This window comes from Leptodactylus fuscus, chromosome 7 (genome assembly GCF_031893055.1).
Source record: "Leptodactylus fuscus isolate aLepFus1 chromosome 7, aLepFus1.hap2, whole genome shotgun sequence".
In the NCBI taxonomy this organism is placed as follows: Eukaryota; Metazoa; Chordata; class Amphibia; order Anura; family Leptodactylidae; genus Leptodactylus; species Leptodactylus fuscus.
Genome location: NC_134271.1, coordinates 140,676,018 through 140,696,545, shown reverse-complemented (window position 1 = coordinate 140,696,545; position 20,528 = coordinate 140,676,018). Strand labels below are relative to the sequence as shown.

General features: G+C 40.6%; 2 protein-coding genes across 2 annotated transcripts; both read left to right on the top strand.

Moving 5' to 3' along the window:
- The first annotated feature begins 6,245 nt into the window (after positions 1-6,245).
- LOC142213407 (olfactory receptor 5V1-like) lies at positions 6,246-7,187 on the top strand. Its single transcript, XM_075281722.1, has one exon. The coding sequence runs from the start codon at positions 6,246-6,248 to the stop codon at positions 7,185-7,187; it is 942 nt and encodes a 313-aa protein (XP_075137823.1).
- A 5,796-nt stretch (positions 7,188-12,983) lies between these two features.
- LOC142213406 (olfactory receptor 5V1-like) lies at positions 12,984-13,937 on the top strand. The gene has a single exon (XM_075281721.1). It carries the CDS (start codon positions 12,984-12,986, stop codon positions 13,935-13,937), a length of 954 nt encoding a protein of 317 aa, XP_075137822.1.
- The last annotated feature ends 6,591 nt before the right edge of the window (positions 13,938-20,528 follow it).

Sequence of the window (20,528 nt, the reverse complement as noted above, 5' to 3'; positions counted from 1 at the left end):
ATGGATGCACTCTACACACGGACGAACAGAGCACATGTGTACTCATACACAACTACCGCAGGCATGGACACGTGCACTCAGGAACACATGAATCACACGCACATACACGCATACATATACACGGACCAAACACATGCATGTGCACACGTATACATACACTTGGATCTCACGTGTGCGCACACACACAAATAAACACACACACGCGTACATATACACAGACCACACACGTGCATGCACACACACATACATACACATGGATCACACACGTGCATGTGCCGCTGCCAGGATCGGTAAGTAAATAGGGCCTGTTACCGTCTGGAGTAACTCCAGCCAGTAACGGCCTATTAAAAAAAAAAATGCAGGGGTAGTTGCTGTCACCGGGCCCCCTAATGTCCTGGGCCCTGTGGCAGCTGCTATCCCAGTAGTTACACCCCTGGTGTAAATGTTTTGTATAAGGTGCATACATTTTTATTTTTGATAAAAACTAGTTTAAAAAAGTTGTAATAGTTTATACTACGTAATATGTTTTGAATATATAAATCAATAAAAATGTTGAAACGAAAAAAAAAGTTGCCCACATCAATGTTACGACAAATTAGTAAAATGCCCAAATAATAAAAATTTAAAGTGTAAAAAACAAATTACTGTAACGCTCTCAAAATGTCGATTTCAGGGTGTCACTGAAAATTTTACTTAATGATTTAACATATTTTCCGTGAGCAAAGCCGCCGGGTATTCTACTAGTGTTACATAAAATACAAATACAACATTACCCTACAGATTCGATCAGCAGAGAATAGACGATGAATTATCACAAAGGTCTCCAAACCTATTTGTGAAATGAGACTGGGAATTTAACAATTTTCAATGGGAATTAATAAATAAGAGGTATAAAATATATAAGAAGGTCCCCACATGGCACAGGTTGTGCAAGAAAACCAAGATGGTGCCCTCATGCTTAGTGTTTGCTCTGCGTGCTCCCGAATGGTTTGTAAGTAGAAGTTACATTATTTGAAATAATTTTTTTGCTAAATATTTTTCTTTAGATTTTTCACGTTTACTGAATACTCAGTAATTTCATTAGTTCTACATAATATTACTAGAGATGAGTGAGTAGTACTCAATCGAGTAGGTATTTGATCGAATACTATGGTATTCTAAATAATTCTAAAAGGGAGCAGCCATTATTGGGTTATTTCACTGGAATCCTGTCTTAAGACAGGCTTGCACATTCCAGTGAGCGCCCTCTATTGGTTTGCAACAATGAGGCAGCAACTGTCTTCCTAATTACATCATGGAAGGCGGATTTGCATATTCTTCCCATAGTTCCTTGCAAAGTGGAGTGCTAAAGGCTTAACAAGTCTCCACACACCTATATGGTGGTCTCTCCCTAAGGAGTGACAATATCCCCCGAACGGTATTCTAAATACTCGTACTCGATCGAGTACCACTCGCTATTCGAATGGAAATGTTCGATGCAGAACCAGCGTTGATTGGCTGAATGCTATACAGTCGGCCAATCAACGCTGGTTCTTCTCCTACCTTTAGAAGTCTTCTCCGCCGCGTCTTCTGGCTCTTCATTCACTCTGCCAGACATCGGGCCTGGGCAGAGCCGACTGTACATGTCTGCTTGTAGTGTGGGCATGCGCAGTCGGCTCTGCCCAGGCCCGATGCCTGGCAGAGTGAATTCAGAGCTGGAAGACGCCGCAGGGACGCTGCACAGAGAAGACTTCTTGGAGGATCCAGCCCGACCCTCACTCGTGGACGTGGTAAGTATAATTTGATCGAACGTTGCCTACCCCTGAAACGAGCATTTTCCCCCCATAGACTATAATAGAGTTCGATATTCGATTCGAGTAGTCGAATATTGAGGGGCTACTCGAAACGAATATCGAATCTCAAACATTTTACTGTTCGCTCATCTCTAAATATTACTAGCACAAATTTATTGTGTTATAATAATTTAATGCAATAATTTAACAGATTTATTTCATTTTGATTTTAGCTACCAAAGGAAAAAAATTGTATTTCTATAGTAATGACAACAAAAATGTATCATTACAAGATTTTTAGAAATCATTTGGACATACAATAGCTTATATTTTTCATTCCAACATTACAAGATGCAATTTCCAGTTTAGGAGACCGTTACTTTTGTACATGAACCAACCTGATACTATATGTTCTTTCCCCCTGTGTGGGATATTTTGGAATTTCGGCCGTGCTTTTGTGATATTTTTTAATAAACTTTTTGAAACGAAAAAATTCATAAAAGGTGGTATGAGTTTATATAAGAAGAGTTGTATTTGAGAAATCTTAATAAAAATGTTGCTATATATGATTTTTACACTTCTTTTGGCTACTACGTCTCACATGGATGTGGCTGCTGTATGGTTCATGTGGGCATGGATGTCCTAAATTTTGGAATTGGGGCACAATTATATCACAGCCCATCAATAAAGATCAAAGATACATATCTATCATATATCAACATCATATAAGCTTTCTTCAAATTGTGACTTGAGTTATTTAAGTCGTCCATTAAGGTGGTCTAGACAAAAATTTTCTAAAATATTCTGTTCCGGAAAAATGAAAGTGGCATTGTGATTGGCTCTTATGGGCAACTAGAACAGTTTTGTTTTAATAATCTTCTCCAATATCTTCTGGTACAAACAATGACGTAGTCGCCCATGGTCTACCTCTTTGAATCTTTGAAGAGTTAAACCAGTATGAAGATCTCAAATCCTCAAAAATAGAAAAATGTCATATGATAGAGAAACCTTAAATAAATATGGACTGTTTAACCCCTTAACGCTAAATCACGTACAATGTACGTCAGGGAATGTGGTTAGTTCCCGCATTCCTACGTACCTGTACGTGATGGAGATCACACGGGTTCAGAAGCAAAGCCCGTGCGATCTCCACGGGAGGCCGGCTGTATCTGACAGCCAGGCTTCCCCTGTAGCAGCAGGGACGGTGATTGCACCGACCCCCCCCCCCTGTTTAACCCTTAAGGTGCCATGATCCATAGTGATCATGGCACCCTAGGGGTTTGGCCGGGCTATAAATCATGCTGCCGGCTGCATAAGGAGTCTGTGTGAGCTGTAATTTACAGCTACACGCTGCTCCTTAATCCCTCCCCCCATCGGAGCGAGCTTGGATGCTGGGACGAGAGAAAGCTAGTCTATGCATCTGCATAGCTAGCTTCCTCTATAGACTGCAATACACGTGTATTGCAAGTCTATAGTTAGTATAGAATGTGATCCTCTCTGATCGCTGGTTCTAGTGTGCTTACAGCACAAATGTAAAAAAGTTTAAAAAAATAAAAATAAAATAAAGTGTGTAAAACAAACAAAAAAACAAACATAGTTACATTTCTTGTAAATCTGGAAAATCGCTGTTACACTTGTAAGCCTTGTAACGTCCAAAATAAATTAAAATACAATCAAAAGATGATGCCGATATAAATCAGAGATATGGGAGATAATATTTATTACTATATTTGGGTGGTATAACTATCTCCATGAAAAGCAGAAAATTTCACATTTTGAAAATTGCATTTTTTTTCCAAATTTCCATCAAATTTCCTATTTTTTTAATAAATAAATACAAAAATATTGATTAGTGTTTACCACTAACATGAAGTATAATGTTTTACGAGAAAACAATCTCAAAATCACTTGTGTAAGTTAAAGCGTCTCAAAGTTATTGCCATTTAAAGTGACACATGTCAATTTTGAAAAAATAGGCCTGGTCCTTAACATACTTTTGGGCTGTGTCCTTAAGGGGTTAAAGTAGAAGAGAAGATTGGAACAAGGCCAAAGAAGAACCGGACGACCTCTTTCATTTCTTCTTTCTTTCGGAAATTACTATACACCTGTTGAGAATGGTGACAAAGAATAATTTCTGATGGATCAGTTTATCAGAATTCATGTATTTAATGAGCTTTGCTTAAGTATTCTACTCATTATTATCGTAGGGGATACTTAAAGGGGTTCATCTAACAACTAATATTCTCATATATAGGATAGGTACGTACAGGACCCCTTCAGAAGGAGAAAGAGTCCCTGCACCCTGGAGGATGAAGCCTGGCTCATCTTGGGGCTTACTGTTGGCTAATGAACTCTAGTAAACCTATTACATGATGTAGAGCAGCCAACGAGATGTCATGAGAGGTGGCAACACCAGAATAGGATAGGTAGGTATGATAATTGTATTGCTTAGCTATGTTTTACTAATATGCTTGCTTTGCTTGCCTTTCTATTCACTTTTCAGATCTGCTCATTTGACTACATTCCATTATGTGGTCTACGGCGATGACCAGCAGTGGCTTTGTTTTAATTTTAATGAAATAGTTATTTGTTTTATTTCAATAATTTACTTATTTATTTATTTACTTTTTTACTATTGCTTTACTAATGGTTGCTGTGTGAAACACTAGATATTTTGGTGTTACTTATTGTCAACCATCAAGTACGCTAACTCTAAGCCCCTATTACGTCTAAGTGGTGCCAGGAAGAACTGGTTATGAAATTTCCCCAAGGTGGGACTATTAAAGGATTATCTTATCTTATCTTATCTCTTATGATTAGAGATGAGCGAGTAGTACTCGATCGAGTAGGTGTTCGATCGAATACTACGGTATTCAAAATACTCGTACTCGATCAAAACACTACTAGCTGTTCGAAGTTTAATGTTCGATGCAGAACCAGCGTTGATTGGCAGAAAGCTATACACTCTGCCAATCAACGCTGGTTCTTCTCTTACCTTTCTGAAGTCTTCTCCGCGCTGCGTCCCCGCGTCTTCTTCTGGGTGGAATTCACTCTGCCTAGGCATCCGGCCTAGGCAGAGCCAACTGCGCATCTAACATACACGCATACACGCATAACATACACGCATACATAGCATACACGCGCATGCGCAGTCGGCTCTGCTCAGGCGTCGGGCCTGGGCAGAGCCGCACGCGCATGCGCAGTTGGCTCTGCCTAGGCCGGATGCCTAGGCAGAGTGAATTCCACCCGGAAGAGGACGCGGGGACCCTGCGCCGGGAGAAGACTTCAAGCAGAATCCAGCCCGACCGTCACTCGTGGACTTGGTAAGTATAATTTTATCGAATGTTGCCTACCCCTGAAACGAGCATTTCCCCCCATAGACTATAATGGGGTTCGAAATCCGTTCGAACAGTCGAACAGTGTGCGGCTGTTCGAATCGGATTTCGAACCTCGGACACTTTAGTGTTCGCTCATCTCTAGTTATGATCCAGTATCTGACTATCTAGTGATGATTCAGCTGAGAATGATGCAGGTTGGTGTTATTAGTCTTGAAAAGTCCCCAAACCATGGGTTTCCCAATCCGGTAGGCCCAGGAGGTTGGCTACTTTATTGTATTTGATCGATTCCGAAAAGTTTTGGGGGAAGCCAATGCCATTGTTTTTTCTTCTAAATAAATAGATAATTGGAAAAAAAGGATGTCCCTTACTTTTTACTAGCCATGACAAAAAACAGCAGGCTGACCTTAACAGGGTGAGAAAACGAAAACATATTCTTTTTGGACTTTTGAAGCCTAATTACTAGTGTTCAGCAAATAGTATTCGAATCCTAGTTTCAAATACCTCGCTCCCATAGGAATGCATTGAAGCCAGCGCTTAACCCCTTCGCGATCGGCCACTCCCATGCATTCCTATGGGAGCGGAGGTATTCGAATACTATTCGCTCAACACTACTAATTATGCCTAGAGTCACCCAAATACCCAACCATCACTAGATGGTGAGCTACTGGATCATACCTGACTCTTCTCAACACTAGTTGCAGAGGGTACTTGGGTAATAATGGAGACTATATTTAGCCTATTTAAGTTAAACACTGAGGGTAAGTTCACATGGAGATTTTTTTTGGTCAGGATTTTGAGGCCATATCTGCCTCAAAATCCTGACCAAAAAGACGGCTCCCATTGAAATCAATGGGAGCTGGTCAGGAGTTTTTTTCCGAGAGCCAGAAGAAGCGACTTGCTCATTCTTCAGGCTGTTTCGCCTCGCGATTGAGCCTGAAGACAAACCCTCCTCCAGACTAGGCCCATTCATTGGGCCTAATCCGGAGCAGAGTGCGCGGCTGATGAGGGTTCAGTGCACTTGCTTTCAGTCTCAGCTCCCCAACATAACCCAACTCAACATTTTTGAAAGTAGATCAAAAATTAGAATTTCCTTAATTCTTTTTTTCCATTATATATCAGGACACACCTGAATGTCATGGACCAATTAAATACAACCACTTCCCATACAGGGTTTATCTTACTTGGGTTATCTGAAGTCCTTCACCTACAAGTTATCTTTTTCCTCATATTTTTGATAATGTATTTTATAACGATATCTGGGAACCTTCTTCTGATCATTGCTGTGAGGATCAATCCAAGACTACACAGTCCGATGTATTTTTTTCTGACCAACCTCTCTATCATTGACCTCTGCTTCTCCTCCTCCATTGTTCCTGTCCTACTAATGAACGCCTTGGCCAAAGACAGAAGTATTTCCTTACTGGGATGTGTGACACAGATGTATTTCTCCTTAACTATGTGCGCAACAGAATGTATAATACTTGCCGCCATGGCCTATGATAGATTTGCCGCCATTTGTAGATCATTGTACTATAACTCCATAATGAACAAGACGTTGTGTATCTATCTAGCTGTAGGGTCATGGAGTGTCGGATTTATTAACTCTCTTATTCAGGTGTCTCTTACGTTCCAACTCCCATTCTGTAATTGTCGAGACATCAACCACTACTTCTGTGAGGTTCCTGCCTTCATACAAATGTCTTGTGGAGATACCTTCCATAATGAATTATCTATATACATCACAGGAGCCATTATTGCTTTGCTTTCCTTCTGCTTCACGTTGATCTCATATGTCCATATTATCTCCAACATTTTGAAGATCATCTCCTCACAAGGAAGGCAGAAATCCTTCTCCACGTGTGCCTCACACCTCATTGTTGTCACCCTCTACTATGGGACTGTTATGTTCATGTATCTACGGCCACACTCAAAAAAATATACGCCTTACTCTACTAAGATAGATAAAGTAGTGCCACTCCTTTATACAGTAGTAACTCCGATGATGAACCCTTTTATATATAGTATAAGGAACAAGGACGTGAAAGACACCATCATGAGTCAACTGAAGAGGAAGTAATGTCAATGAAATTAGTGTGAGAAGTGGACAGGCAGAATGCTGGAGTATATCAGCCCCAGGTTTGTGACATATGTCTGGTCCAAGGAAGATCTGGAGTAGGCCTCAGCACAGGTGTAGATCCTGGGCTCATTACATGAGTAATCCAGGGTTCCATGAGGTGAAAGGAGGCGGATGAGTCTGTCCTGTAACCCTGAGTCCGATGAGACTATATTGTGATCTTTTTTTTTGTGTATGTGGCTGGAAGTAAGTAACATGTATAGTTAGGGTATCAGTTCTGTTTAGTTAGTTGCTCAGACGAGCAGGTTTTTTTAAATTTTGTTTTTGCCTGAAGTTAAAGCTGTTTTTTGTTTTGCTCATTTTGTACCTGAAGTCAAGGTTTATTTATTTTCCTATTTTTTTGTAAATAAACTAGTTTGTTGCACATTTTGTGTCTCTGCCTTGACTGTTTGGGTCTGCAACACTGCCTCTACCAAGCTAACTTCCCCACAAGGGCTTTAGCTAGGGGTATACCTATAGGATATGCCATAAACACTTGATAAATGAGTGTCTCATATTTATCTCTAGAGCAGGGCCCATCTCTTCCTGAAAGTCAAGGGTGAGGTGCTACACATCAGACTCCCTCCATTCACTTCTACAGAAAAGATCTGAGAAGGAAGCTTCAACTATTTACAAGTAAATGGAAAAAGACATCCCTCTCCATTGACTTTTAGGAACAGATAGGGTTCCATTCTTGATATATTCCCATCAGTTATGTATTGATGGTTTGTCCTATGAATATAGCTATACATACTGTGTTGGGAATACCCCTTCTTAAATGGGAGCTCTTTTAAGCTGTGAAATATGGGGCTGAAGCTTGGGCCCAGGTTTTGATTATACATACAGTATCACATCCAATGGAACTGAATGGAAAATTCTGGATCTACTTGAGGATCTACTTTCCTTTGGCTGAAATAAATAACCGAAAATGGCTTCAGACTGTCTCATTATTATATTACTTATGTTTAGAGTATCATTGATTCCATGGTGCTTTCTATACAAAACACAAAGCACTCAAAAAACAAGATTGGTAGAATTTGAGGACTTGCCCATAAGAGATTACGATCTATGAGGGAAGGGGGATGGAAAAAGTAGACGAAGGTAGAAGCTTTTCCGATGGTGGTGTGGTGGCAGAAGGATTGTTGAAGTTTGTAGGTTTTCCTGAAGAAATAAGTCTTCAGGGTGCCCTTGGAGATTCTAACTGTGGGAGACAGTATTATTGATCATGGTAGTACGTTCCAGAATATAGGAGAAGTCTTGGAGGTGGTTATGTGAAGAGTGGATATGGGTAGAGCAAAGAAGGAGGAGTTGAAGATTGATGATTACGTCTACAGAGATAGCGGGAGATTAGGTCAGAGATGTATGGAGGGGACAGGTTGTGGATGGGCTTTTATGTTTGTTTTGGTATTTTAAACCTGATTCTGGGTGATAGGTAGTCATTGAAGGGATTGGCAAAGGGAAGAGACTGGTGAAAATCGAGAGGAGAGGTGGATTAAGTAAACAACAGACTGGAGTGGTGCAAGTGGTACATTTACTGGAAGGCCACAGAAAAGGGTATCGGCATAGTCTTAGGGATTTGAAAGATGGATTTGAGTTGGAGGCAGCAGGAGCTGTTGAGGGATTGGATGTGATGCAATAAGGTCAAGGCTAAATCAAAGGTTATCCCAAGACAACAGACTTGTGTTATTGGGATAATGGAGGCTCCATTAACGTACATTGCTCAGGTGGGGGCTGCATGAGGTGAGCAGAAGATATTAAACTACCGAAAGCAGAAGGAGAAGAAGTAGGCAAAGTCTGCTAGGCATTCTGGATTTTTGGATAGCAGACTCATAATGTCTGAGCCAGAGATATGTTTGAATGTTGGCGGCATAACAGTGGTATTGAAAACAATGGAATTCTAAAAGTTGGCCTAGGCCAGGAATATATATAGGGAACAGTATGGGTTCTAGAACAGAGTCTTAAGGGACATCTAAGGAGAGAGGGTGAGATGAGGAGATGGTCTTCTAGTGGGAGAAGATACATGTGCTTTTGGTGAGGTATGAAGAGTTCCAGGAGAGAACCAAGTCTTTGGTGCCAAGAGATTAGAGAATTTCTATCAAGAGGGAATGATCATCTGTATCAAAGGTAGCGCAGAGATCTAGAAGGAGCAGAACAGAGTATTATCTTTTGGCTCTGGTAGTTACTAGGGAAGTTTTAGTTTAGTGATGGGGTCAGAGACCAGAGTGTATTCTGTCAAAAGTACATTTTATGAAATATAGGAGGATAGTTCAAGGTGGACATGTCGCTCAAGGAGTTTTGAAGCAAGAAGCGGTAAGGTGGAGCTAGAGTTGGCTGGAGAGAACAAGTTGAGGGATGGTACCTTAGTTACGGTAGAAAGCTCTTTATTGGTGGTGGTGGAAAAGCAGGTTATGTAGGAAGACAATAAAACAGTTGAATAGAGTAGTTGTGAGGGTTGTAGGATAACTTTCTCTGATGGTATTAATTTTGTTTTTTAAATAAGAGGCAAAGTTTTCAGCTGAGATAAGTGATGTCAGAGGGGGAACCAGAGGATGGAGAAGGGTGGTGAAGTAGATGTTTTGCAGAGGTGAGAGCATTCTTGAAGCTGGGAACTGCTTGTTTATAGCTGGTGAAGTCTTTGATTAATTTTTCTTCTAGAAACGTTCTGAAGCTCTTGAAGGTAGTTATAGGTGTTTTTTTTTTTTTGTCAGAACCTTATTCGGCTGGAAAATGATCGGAAATCGGATTTTGAAATCGACCCTGAAATCTCAAGATCGGCTCAACCCCAGTTATCAGTAAACAAGAGAATAATGTGCTTTACCAAAAAGCTCTATTTTGGTCTCATCTGTCCACAAGATGTTTTCCCAGAAGGAATTTGGCTTACTCACATGCATTGTGGCAAACTGCAGTCTAGTTTTTCAATGTCTCTGTGTCAGCAGTGGATTCCTCCTGAGTCTTCTACCATTAACTTTTCATTTAATTAAAATGTTGACAGATAGTTGGCACTGAGGCTACAGGACAACTTGAATTCCTTTGAAATGTGATGGGGCTGTTTATCCACCATCCGTACTATCCTGCATTGCAACCTTTCATCAATTTCTCTCTTCCGTCCACAACCAGGGAGATTAGCTACAGTGCCATGGGTTGTAAACTTCTGGATTATGTTTCCAGGAACATCAAGATCATTGGAGATGGACTTGTAACCTTGAGATTGTTGATATTTTTGCATAATTTTGGTTCTCAAATCTCTGGACAGTTCTTTTCTCCTCTTTCTGTTCTACATGCTTAGTGTGGCAAACAATGCAAAGATTGAGTCAGCATTTCTCTTTTTTCAGACTTGTGATTTTTGTGCTACCCACACCTGTTACTTGACATAAGTGAGTTTGAACAAGCAACAATTTTGTTCAACCTATTTTTGGATTTTTGGGTAAAATTATGTAAAATTTGCCTTTTTCTATGTTTTTTTTTTGTGTGTGTTGTTCCCGAGTACTGTTTCAAGAATTATAGGAGAACTAGTGGAGCACAGTTTATAAAATTATATCAGGAAGACTAGTGGAGCATGTTTTATAGAATTATATCAGGAGTAGAGATGAACGAGCAGTAAAATGTTCGAGGTTCGATATTCATTTCGAGTAGCCCCTCAATATTCGACTACTCGAATCGAATATCGAACCCCATTATAGTCTATGGGGGGGAAAATGCTTGTTTTAGGGGTAGGCAACGTTCGATCAAATTATACTTACCAAGTCCACGAGTGAGGGTCGGGCTGGATCCTCCGAGCAGTCTTCTCCTTGCAGCGTCCCCGCGGCGTCTTCCGGCTCTGCCTGGCAGAGTGAATGAAGAGCTGGAAGACGCCGCGGGGAAGCTGCACGGAGAAGACTTCTAAAGGTAGGAGAAGAACCAGCATTGATTGGCCGACTGCATAGCATTCGGCCAATCAATGCTGGTTCTGCATGGAACTTTTACATTCAAATAGCGAGTCGTACTCGATCGAGTACGAGTATTTCGAATACCGTAGTATTCGATAGAATACCTACTCGATCTAGTACTACTCGCTCATCTCTAATCAGGAGGACTAGTGGAGCATGTTTTATAGAATTATAAGTGACCACTGAGAATTAAACTCAGGTTGTAATGGTAACATTATTCTAAAATCTATTCCTTTGTTTTTTCATTTTTTACAAGAAAGTCGATGGACGAAAAAAATACAGAGCATGCAAGAGTTTTTCACCCAGAAAACAAATCAGAATCAAGGGGGAAAAAAAATACTCAAACCTGCCTTAGACTCTATTATCCAGAAAATACCAGCATTTACATAGCTATAATTGACATGCTACAATTTAAAAAAAAAACATTTTTTTTGTCTTTGCAATGTGGTCCCCAACAAATTGCTGTAAAAGAATGGCCCTTCTCTCAGTGGTGTAAATCGGAATGGCTTGGCCCTAAAGCAAACATTTAACATGCCCCTCCACCCTCACCTCTGCACAAACTGCATTCCCGCACACACTATTGTACCCCATAGTGGCCCCTACACACACTATTATGCGCCATAGTGGCCCCTACACACACTATTATCTATTATTATTATCTTTGTAGACCTCAGAGTATAATGATTGGAGATCTAGGGGATCATACAAACATAAAAAACATGTTACTTACCTCTCCTGGGTTATGGCACGCTCCCCGCTACTTTTGGCCATCTTCAATCTTGGACCAGACGTCACATGAGCAAGGCCTGTGTCATGGCGCATAATAACATCAGCCTGGCCTGCGTGATGTTTGGGACGTCACCAAATGGGGCTGCAGACTGCCGGAGCGCAGAAGAGGTAAGTAACAGTTTTTGCTATGTTCCCTCCCCTCCCCAGGCCCTCCAATCATTATACTCGGGGTATGAAAAGTGTTTTGGGGCTACAATCTCACTTACCAATCTCTGCTCCTGATCACAACCGCCTCTGCAGAAGGGGAAGCACCGGTGGCCGTGAGCAGGAGTGGGGGTCGGTAAGTAAATAAGGTTCATTACCTGCTAGGGTCACTCCATAAACATAAAAGAAAACTGGACAAAACTATCCATAATCTTAATTTTCATTCCAAATTTATCTTCGTTTTTTTTGTTACAATAAATATACAAATACAATGTAAACATAAAAAATTAGGTCAACGGAGAATAAATAATGATTTATCACCCAAGGTCTTCAAAGACATTGGAGAAATGAGCTTGGAGAGTCAACACTTCTCAAAGGGAATTCATGATTAACCGGTGTATAATATATATGAAAGCCACCAAGACATTTGTGACTTGTAAGACAGCCAAGATGTTTCTCCATCTGTAGAGATTGCTCGAATTGCTCGCACTAGCAAAGGATTGTAAGTGGAATGTGAAACATTGAATTTTTTTGCTTCTGTTTAGTTAAATGTATCATTAAAATGACAATTGTTCTAATAATGTAATATGTTATCATTAACAGATTTTGTTTAATTTGAAATTAGAAATTCCAAAAGTCTCTAGTTTAGATGTTGCAACTATTCTTGGTGTTACATATTGATGACCATTGGAGATCTTTACTAGATACATCTCAGTGTCCTCTTTGCCATAGTATCATTGAAATAGTTTATTTCTAGACTGAAAAAAACCCACCAAGGCATCGAACATTGGTTGATCCACCAACTTATTTGTGGACAAGCTCTTACATTTTGGTAAATAGGTTAGAAACTATATTTTGGTTTTTTTTTTTCTCGTTACAAATCAGGAACCACTTAAAGTCCATGGAAAAATTAAACAAAACTACTTCACAGAGGTTCATCTTACTTGGATTATCCAAAGTCCTTCATCTACAAGTTGTCTTCTTCCTTATATTTTTAATAATGTATATAATGACGATATCGGGGAACCTTCTTCTGATCATTGCTGTGAGGATCAATCCAAGACTACACACCCCCATGTACTTCTTTCTGACCAACCTCTCTATCATTGACATCTTCTTCTCCTCCTCCATTGTTCCTGTCCTCCTAATGAACACCTTGGCCAAAGACAGAAGTATTTCCTTATGGGGATGTGCGACACAGATGTTCTTCTCTTTAGCATTGGGTGCAACAGAATGTATGATACTTGCGGTCATGGCCTACGATAGATTTGCCGCTATTTGTAGACCGTTGCATTATAACACCATAATGAGCAAGAAATTCTGTTATAACTTAACTGTAGGGCCATGGAGTGTCGGATTTATAAATTCTTTTGTTCAGGTGATCCTCACGTTCCAACTTCCATTTTGCAATTGTCACGACATCAACCACTACTTTTGCGAGACGCCTGCTTTGATACGAATGTCGTGTGGAGATACCTTTTTGAATGAGTTATATACCTATATCACTGGAGCCATTATTGGTATTATTTCCTTCCTCTTAACTTTGATATCCTATGTCCATATTATCTCCAATATTCTGAAGATCATCTCCTCAGAAGGGAGGCAGAAAACCTTCTCCACGTGTGCCTCGCACCTCACGGTGGTCACCCTCTACTATGGGACGGTTATGTTCATGTATCTACAGCCACACTCAAAAAAATATACTTATTTCTCAAATAAAACAGACAAGGTAGTGCCAATTCTTTATACAACAGTGACTCCGATGTTGAACCCTTTTATATATAGTATGAGGAACAAGGACGTGAAAAACACCATCAAGAATCAACTGAAGAAGAAGCCAAAGTCAATGAAATGAGTGCAACGTTAAAGAGGTATCCCCATCTTAGTAGTTAGGGCTATAGCTATAGGGTATGCCATAAATACTTGATAAATGAAGGTCCCTTATTAATCTCAAGAACAGGGTCCATCTCTACCTGAAAGTCAATGGAGAGATGCTACATATAGGACTCTACATTCACTTCTACAGGAGTTATGGGAAGATCTGAGCAGGAATCTTCAACTATTAAGAAGTAAATGGAGAAAGACACCCCTCTCCATTGACTTTTAGGAACAGATAGGGCTCCATTCTTGATATATCCTCATCCATTATGTATCGATGTCATGGCCTATGACTATAGGTATAAATACTGTGTTGGGAATAGCCCTTCTTAAATGGAAGCTCTGCAGAATATGGGGCTGAAGCTTGGGCCCAGGTTTTGGTTATACCTACAGTATCCCATTCAATGAAATTCAGGCTCATTTTTTAAAGAAGTTAATAACATAAGTATTTCCATTATAATTTCCTTTCCTTGGGCTAACATAAATAAATGATTGAAATGGCTTCAGAATGTCTAGTTATTATTATATTACTTATTTTTAGGGTACCACTGATTCCATGGAGCTTTATATAGTTACATAGTTGATGAGGTTGGATAAAGACATTAGTCCATCAAGTCCAACCTATAAACCTACAATCCCTACAGTGTTGATCCAGGGGAAGGCAAAAAACCATTTACATTTGAAGAGGGTTTACATCCAAAAAACAAAATACACAAAAACCAACTGATAGGTAGAATAGAAGGCCCTGCCCATAAGGGCTTACAATCTATGAGGAAAGGAGAATAGAAAACAGAGATGAGGTTAGAAGCTTTCCAGATGGTGGTGTCCTGGCCAAAGGATTATTGAAGTTTGTAGACTTTCCTGTATCGGTGAGTCTTCAGGGTGCTCTTGGACGTTGTAATTGTGGGGGACAATATTATGGATCATGGTTGTTCCTGAGTAATAGAGAGACAATTAAAGAGCAGATTCTCCTCTACTCACTGTGTGCAGTGTAAGAGTTATTTGACTCGCACCAGCTCAAACAGAAATGGAAACTATAGACATTACATTAAAAATGTAAAATATAATCATATAATGACCAGAAATTATGTTACTGCTTATGAACACCGGCTTTGAGATGCAAATTAGCTCAATAGAGAATAGATAATGATTTAGGGCAAAACCTATCTAAAAAAATCAGTTGGGAGATGCAAAGGTTTTCCAAGGGGATTATTTATAATGAGATACAAAATATATACAAGAAGGTCACCACATCATGTGTATTTTTTCAGTAGACCAGTATATAACCCCATTCATTGAGGTTACCCCAAATACTTGCGGAATTTATATAAGAATTAATGTTGTTTTTATCATTATTATTGGTAGTAGTAGTAATAGGAGGAGGAGGAGGATTTTAACTATATATTGTGAAAGTTTGACAAAGAGGTGAAGTCCCTAAAGTTTTGTTACTTGTTGTTAGGATTGTGCAGTAACTGCGGCCATGAGATGGGCGTCACTGTCTGTTCCTCTGCACAATCCAGGGTTAAAGGGGTTAACCTGCCTTACAACAGCCGGGCGTGGTCGACTCATTGATGGACTGGTGTGTCGACCAATGGACGCTCGGATTGTGAGGCTGGTCTGCTGGTGACCGCCCCTTGCCTGTATAAGGAGGCTGGTCTGGACGCCCGACACTCTAAGATCAAATTCAAATCCTAACCTGAATTTATATGTGTGTGTGTGTGTGCGCGTGCGCGCTTGGGTTCCAGCCTGACAACACTTAGTGGCCCTAGTTAGAATATCCCCTGAGTCAGCCATGCCATTTGTAGTTGGGCAGCATGCTGCCTGGTTTGTGTGTGTGTCTGTCAATATTCACACTGACCAGTTGTTAGGCTGTAGCTGCATTGGGGGTTGGGTGGCTGGAAGCACACAGGGTTTGTTGGTCTCTGGCTAGTCCAGGAGTGCTGGCTAGCCAGTTAGTTTATTTGTGTGGCTGCTCTGACTGCACAGGGCTCTGTGAACAGTAACAGAGCACACCTGGTCCTTTTATTTAGCTGGCAGTGACAGTAACTGTTAGACTCTGTTCACACCAGGTTGTTTAGCAGTCAGTAGCCCAGAGGGCTCCGTAGGGTTTATTTTTATTTATTTTTTTTATAATAAACCCTGATGACCATAACACTTGTCTTAACTTCTACAGCAACTATTCTTCACTTGTCCTAACTTCTGCAGCAATATGAAATCTCAGTCTTAAAGGAGTTGTCCAGGCTAAAATGTTATTTTTTTTATTAGACCTGGGGAGTTGAGGAAAAAAAAACAACAACAACATACTTCCCTGTCACCAGTGTTTTGGTGCCGCCAGCAGGGTCTGGTCCTGCAGCTCCATTGTTTTCTTTGGTGGAAGTCCGTGCCTCACCTGTGATATCCCTGAGTTCCTAGCTTAGGCCACAGACACTAAGGCAAATCATTGACCTAAGTGAATGGGACCCGGGACGTCACAGCCAGCAAGGAATTCCACTGGTGAGAATTCCACTGAATTGTGGAATTCCATAAGAAGACATCCGAGAAGTAGGACTGAATAGTATTGGGAGAACTGGTTCATATTTGTTTTTTTGTTTTTTTAAATTTCACCTTCCAAGCCTAATTGAAAAATAATAGTTTACATATCATAGATACACATTTTTAAAGTCCATTGATTTCTAGGCATCTTGTATATGTAGGAAAGTCAATCGGGGAATTTAAAACTAGTGTTTCCTACTGCAATCTTGATAATTTCCTTTACTCGCACAAGATGCACCAGAATAATTAAGAAGCCTTATTGAAGGCCCCCATATCACCATTATAAGATGCCTATAATACTTGCAGCTCATTATGCACAAAACAAGCCCTATGTCCACATTAAAGTGAAAAATCACATGCACTATGTAATGAAAGTAAGCTGTCTGAAAAGTTAGTAATTAATTAAGGGGTTTATTCGGGTTAACCAATATACATATAAACTGCCATTGTAACGGCAAAACACTGATGTATCCTGTGTTAGTCTGAAAAATCTTGTTTTAATAACATTTTTTTTTCTAAACCAATATATATATACACTACCGTTGTAATGGAAAAATACTAACACAGACTATACTAGTGTGAAAAATCTTAATTTGTTAAAGATTTTCTTTTGGTAATCAGTATATACAAAGTGCTGTTATAATGGCAAAAAAAAAAAAAAAAAAATGCTGACCCTGTTGTAGAATTAAAAATATCAGTTGGTTAAGGGGTTTTTTGTTAACAAATAATTACTTGAAGAAAACAGGGATGGTAACAGGATAAAAGAGAGAAAAGAAGAAACCCTTGTGCAAGTACTGAGACTAAAAATATGGGTGGCAACAGCAATACTACTTCTAGTTTTGGTGGTGCTGCCAGTAGCTTTAGGATTGTTGTACTTCCTGAAAATGAATATGAAGTTTTTGATTACTTAGTTCACTCATCTCAGTGACAGTAGGATATTGCATCTGAGATTGATGTGATCATGTATAAGGCTTCTGTGTGTTCCTCTACCTTCTCTAATGTTGTAACATGTAGTTTACTGCAGTGTCTTTCAGTATTGTTAATGATGTCCTCCTCATCTTCCTCACTGACAAAAACAGTTGAATGAGAACAGTCAGCATTGTTTGGTAGTAGAAGAGGCAGAAGCAGAAGAGGAGGGCATGACTGTTGGTATGTAGTGTAGGAAGTAGTGGCAGGGGGTGTGGTACTATTACTCATAGTCATTCTGGTAGGGGAGCTAGGGGGAAATCTGGAGGTGGACATTCTGAGAGTGCAGGAATCCCATGGCCATGAGATGTTAGAAAAAAGCAGGAAAGATGATGATGTCACCAATGATGCTCATTATTTTGCAAATAGAACCTGGTAAGTTTGACAACGTAATATCAGATGAAGAGGGTGGTAGCAATGGTGATGGTAATGATTCTAGCCAATGTGAAGCCCCAACATCCAAAAAGCTTGCTTGGGACAAACCTAAGGGAAGATTTGGGGTGAGGTGGTGGCAATGGTGGTGGCAGTGGCAGACACATTGGCATTGCTGGTTTTGGAAGCAGCAACTACTTGTGGTCATTTTCCATGTTGTAATTTTTTTCTACATTGGAAAATCTTATATTTATTGCAATGTTTAAGATCTGCTAGCAGAAACCTAGCCATGGCTATGCAAAAACAAATGTAGGAACAACTCATAAGAATAGGCATAATCAGCTTATTTGGCAAGATAGACTTCGCAGTGTCACTGGCAGGGGAAGTGAGCAAGACTTTCCTACTCCTTTTCCCCATGATCTTCCTTGTAGGCAGGCCACATCCACATCTAGCAGATGGTTGACATTATTATCATCGTCAATATTAGCGACTGTTGCTCTTTTTCCATTCCATTGACAGTCATCCACTAAGGCAATATGTATCCAGGCAACAATAATATATGGCCAGTCAATAGGCAGTCCTGCAACTTAACTCACACATGATCAAGTTACTGGTGGTGTAGTTGCTGGCATACCAGTTAGTGGATTCCGCTGTATTTTGCCAATTGATGACATGCTCTCAACCTCAAATGAGCATACCTAGCCACCATTATTTCTTTAGAAAAGCTGTCCCTGTTTTATATTGACATGTGTTCGAGAATGGTGCACACTGCCATCCACTTCTGGAGGACCAGTTATGGACAATGGTAATAAATGACTTTCACAAACCACTGGGCCTACATTTTAATTGGCAGCACCCACAGTCCAGAAACACAAGAAGGCCAGATGCTAAGTCCTTCCCATTCGTGCAGTTCCAGTTCCAACACCATGATGGGCCTTCTACCTCCTCTGGAGCCTCCTCTCTGGACCATTTTCTGCCTCCATTTTTACCAGGACAAAGTGTTCCTTCCATGGTTCTTCCCTTGTTTCATGAAGTGCTACTATGAGGTTTTATAGCTAATGAATCTCTGTTTCTGGTGCTACACTATGTCGAATAAAACATTGTCCCCATATGGCACATGCAGCGCCGCACCTCCCATGAGGCGACCTGAAGTGACCGCTTCAGGCGGCGCTATGCCAGGGCCTCGGGAGGGCGGCATTTTTGCTGACCTAAGCCAGTCCAGGACAAGCTGTCCTGGACTGGCTTAGCATCACCGTGTCTGCAGCCCGACACGGGAAGCGAGCGGTGTATTGGGGCGGCCCTGCTGGACGCAGCGCTGCTCCAGTGGCTGACCCTCACACTCAGGCAGAGAGCAGGTCCTCTCCCTGCCTGCTCTCTGCCTGCGAACGTCGCGCGCTCCGCTCAACCCCACCCCTTTCCGCTCGGTCCCGCCCCTTCCGTTCGGCCCCGCCCCTTTCTTGTGATCCGCCCCCTCCACGGGGGGGGGGGGCATTCTGACGTCTGCTTCAGGCGACAGAAAGCCCATGTTCACCCCTGGGCACATGTATGGAATTTGGTGGTATGCTGCTTTATTACTCTATATAGGGGTTTAAAGGAGGTGCTGCTCATGGCTGGAAAAGTGTATTCACATTTCAGATTTCTTATGTGGTTAAAAACAGTCACCTCTCAAGCCCTTTGAGGAAGCCTCAAAATTCATCAGCAGGAACAATTGTAGCATCAGCAAGTGATCCCTTTATTTATTGTATATGAGCCTTCAATTCTTAAGTGCCCTTTGGAGGAATGGAAAAGTCTGGTCAGACCACAATGGCAGACACGTGACTCATTACATTGGCGAATTTTCTAAAGCAATTCCACAGTAATCCATTTAATTATAGCATCAGCCTCTACAATACAATATATATATATATATATATATATATATATATATATATATATATATATATATACGCAATGGTCACAAAATAACTTGAATCTGACAAAAGCAATAATATATAAAAATTCTATAAAAATGAGCTAATGAAAGTCAGACTTTGCTTTTCACTTCAACAGAATTAAAAAAAAATAAATAAAACCTCATGACACAGGCTTGGACAGAAATGATGGTTCCCATAACTTAATATTTTGTTGCACAACCTTTTAAGGCAATCGCTGCAATCACACGATTCCTGTAACTGTCAATGAGACTTCTTCCCCTCTTGGCAGGTATTTTGGCCTCCTCATGAGCAAACTGCTCCAGTTGTCTCGGGTTTGAAGGGGCCTTCTCCAGACGACATGTTTCAGCTCCTTCCAAAGATGCTCAATAGGATTTAGGTCAGGGCTCATAGAAGGTCACTTCAGAATAGTCCAATGTTTCCTTGTAGCCATTCTTGGGTGTTTTTAGCTGTATGCTTTGGGTCATTATCCTGTTACAAGACCCAGGACCTGCGACTGAGACCAAGCTTTCTGGCACTGGGCAGCACATTTCTCTCTAGAATCCCTTGATAGTCTTGAGATTTCATTGTACCCTGCACAGATTCAAGACACCCTGTGCCAGATGCAGCAAAACAGCCCCAGAACATAACAGAGCCTCCTCAATGTTTCACAGTAGGGACAGTGTTCTTTTCAAGGTATGCTTCATTTTTCCGTCTGTGAACAACGAGCTGATGTGCCTTGCCAAAAAGTTTGATTTTTCAATCCTGAAATATTACTGTGTCCATCA

Bases quoted from the DNA above. Each gene is read 5' to 3' on its own strand.
- LOC142213407 (XM_075281722.1), top strand. From the start codon at position 6,246: ATGGACCAATTAAATACAACCACTTCCCATACAGGGTTTATCTTACTT.
- LOC142213406 (XM_075281721.1), top strand. From the start codon at position 12,984: ATGGAAAAATTAAACAAAACTACTTCACAGAGGTTCATCTTACTTGGA.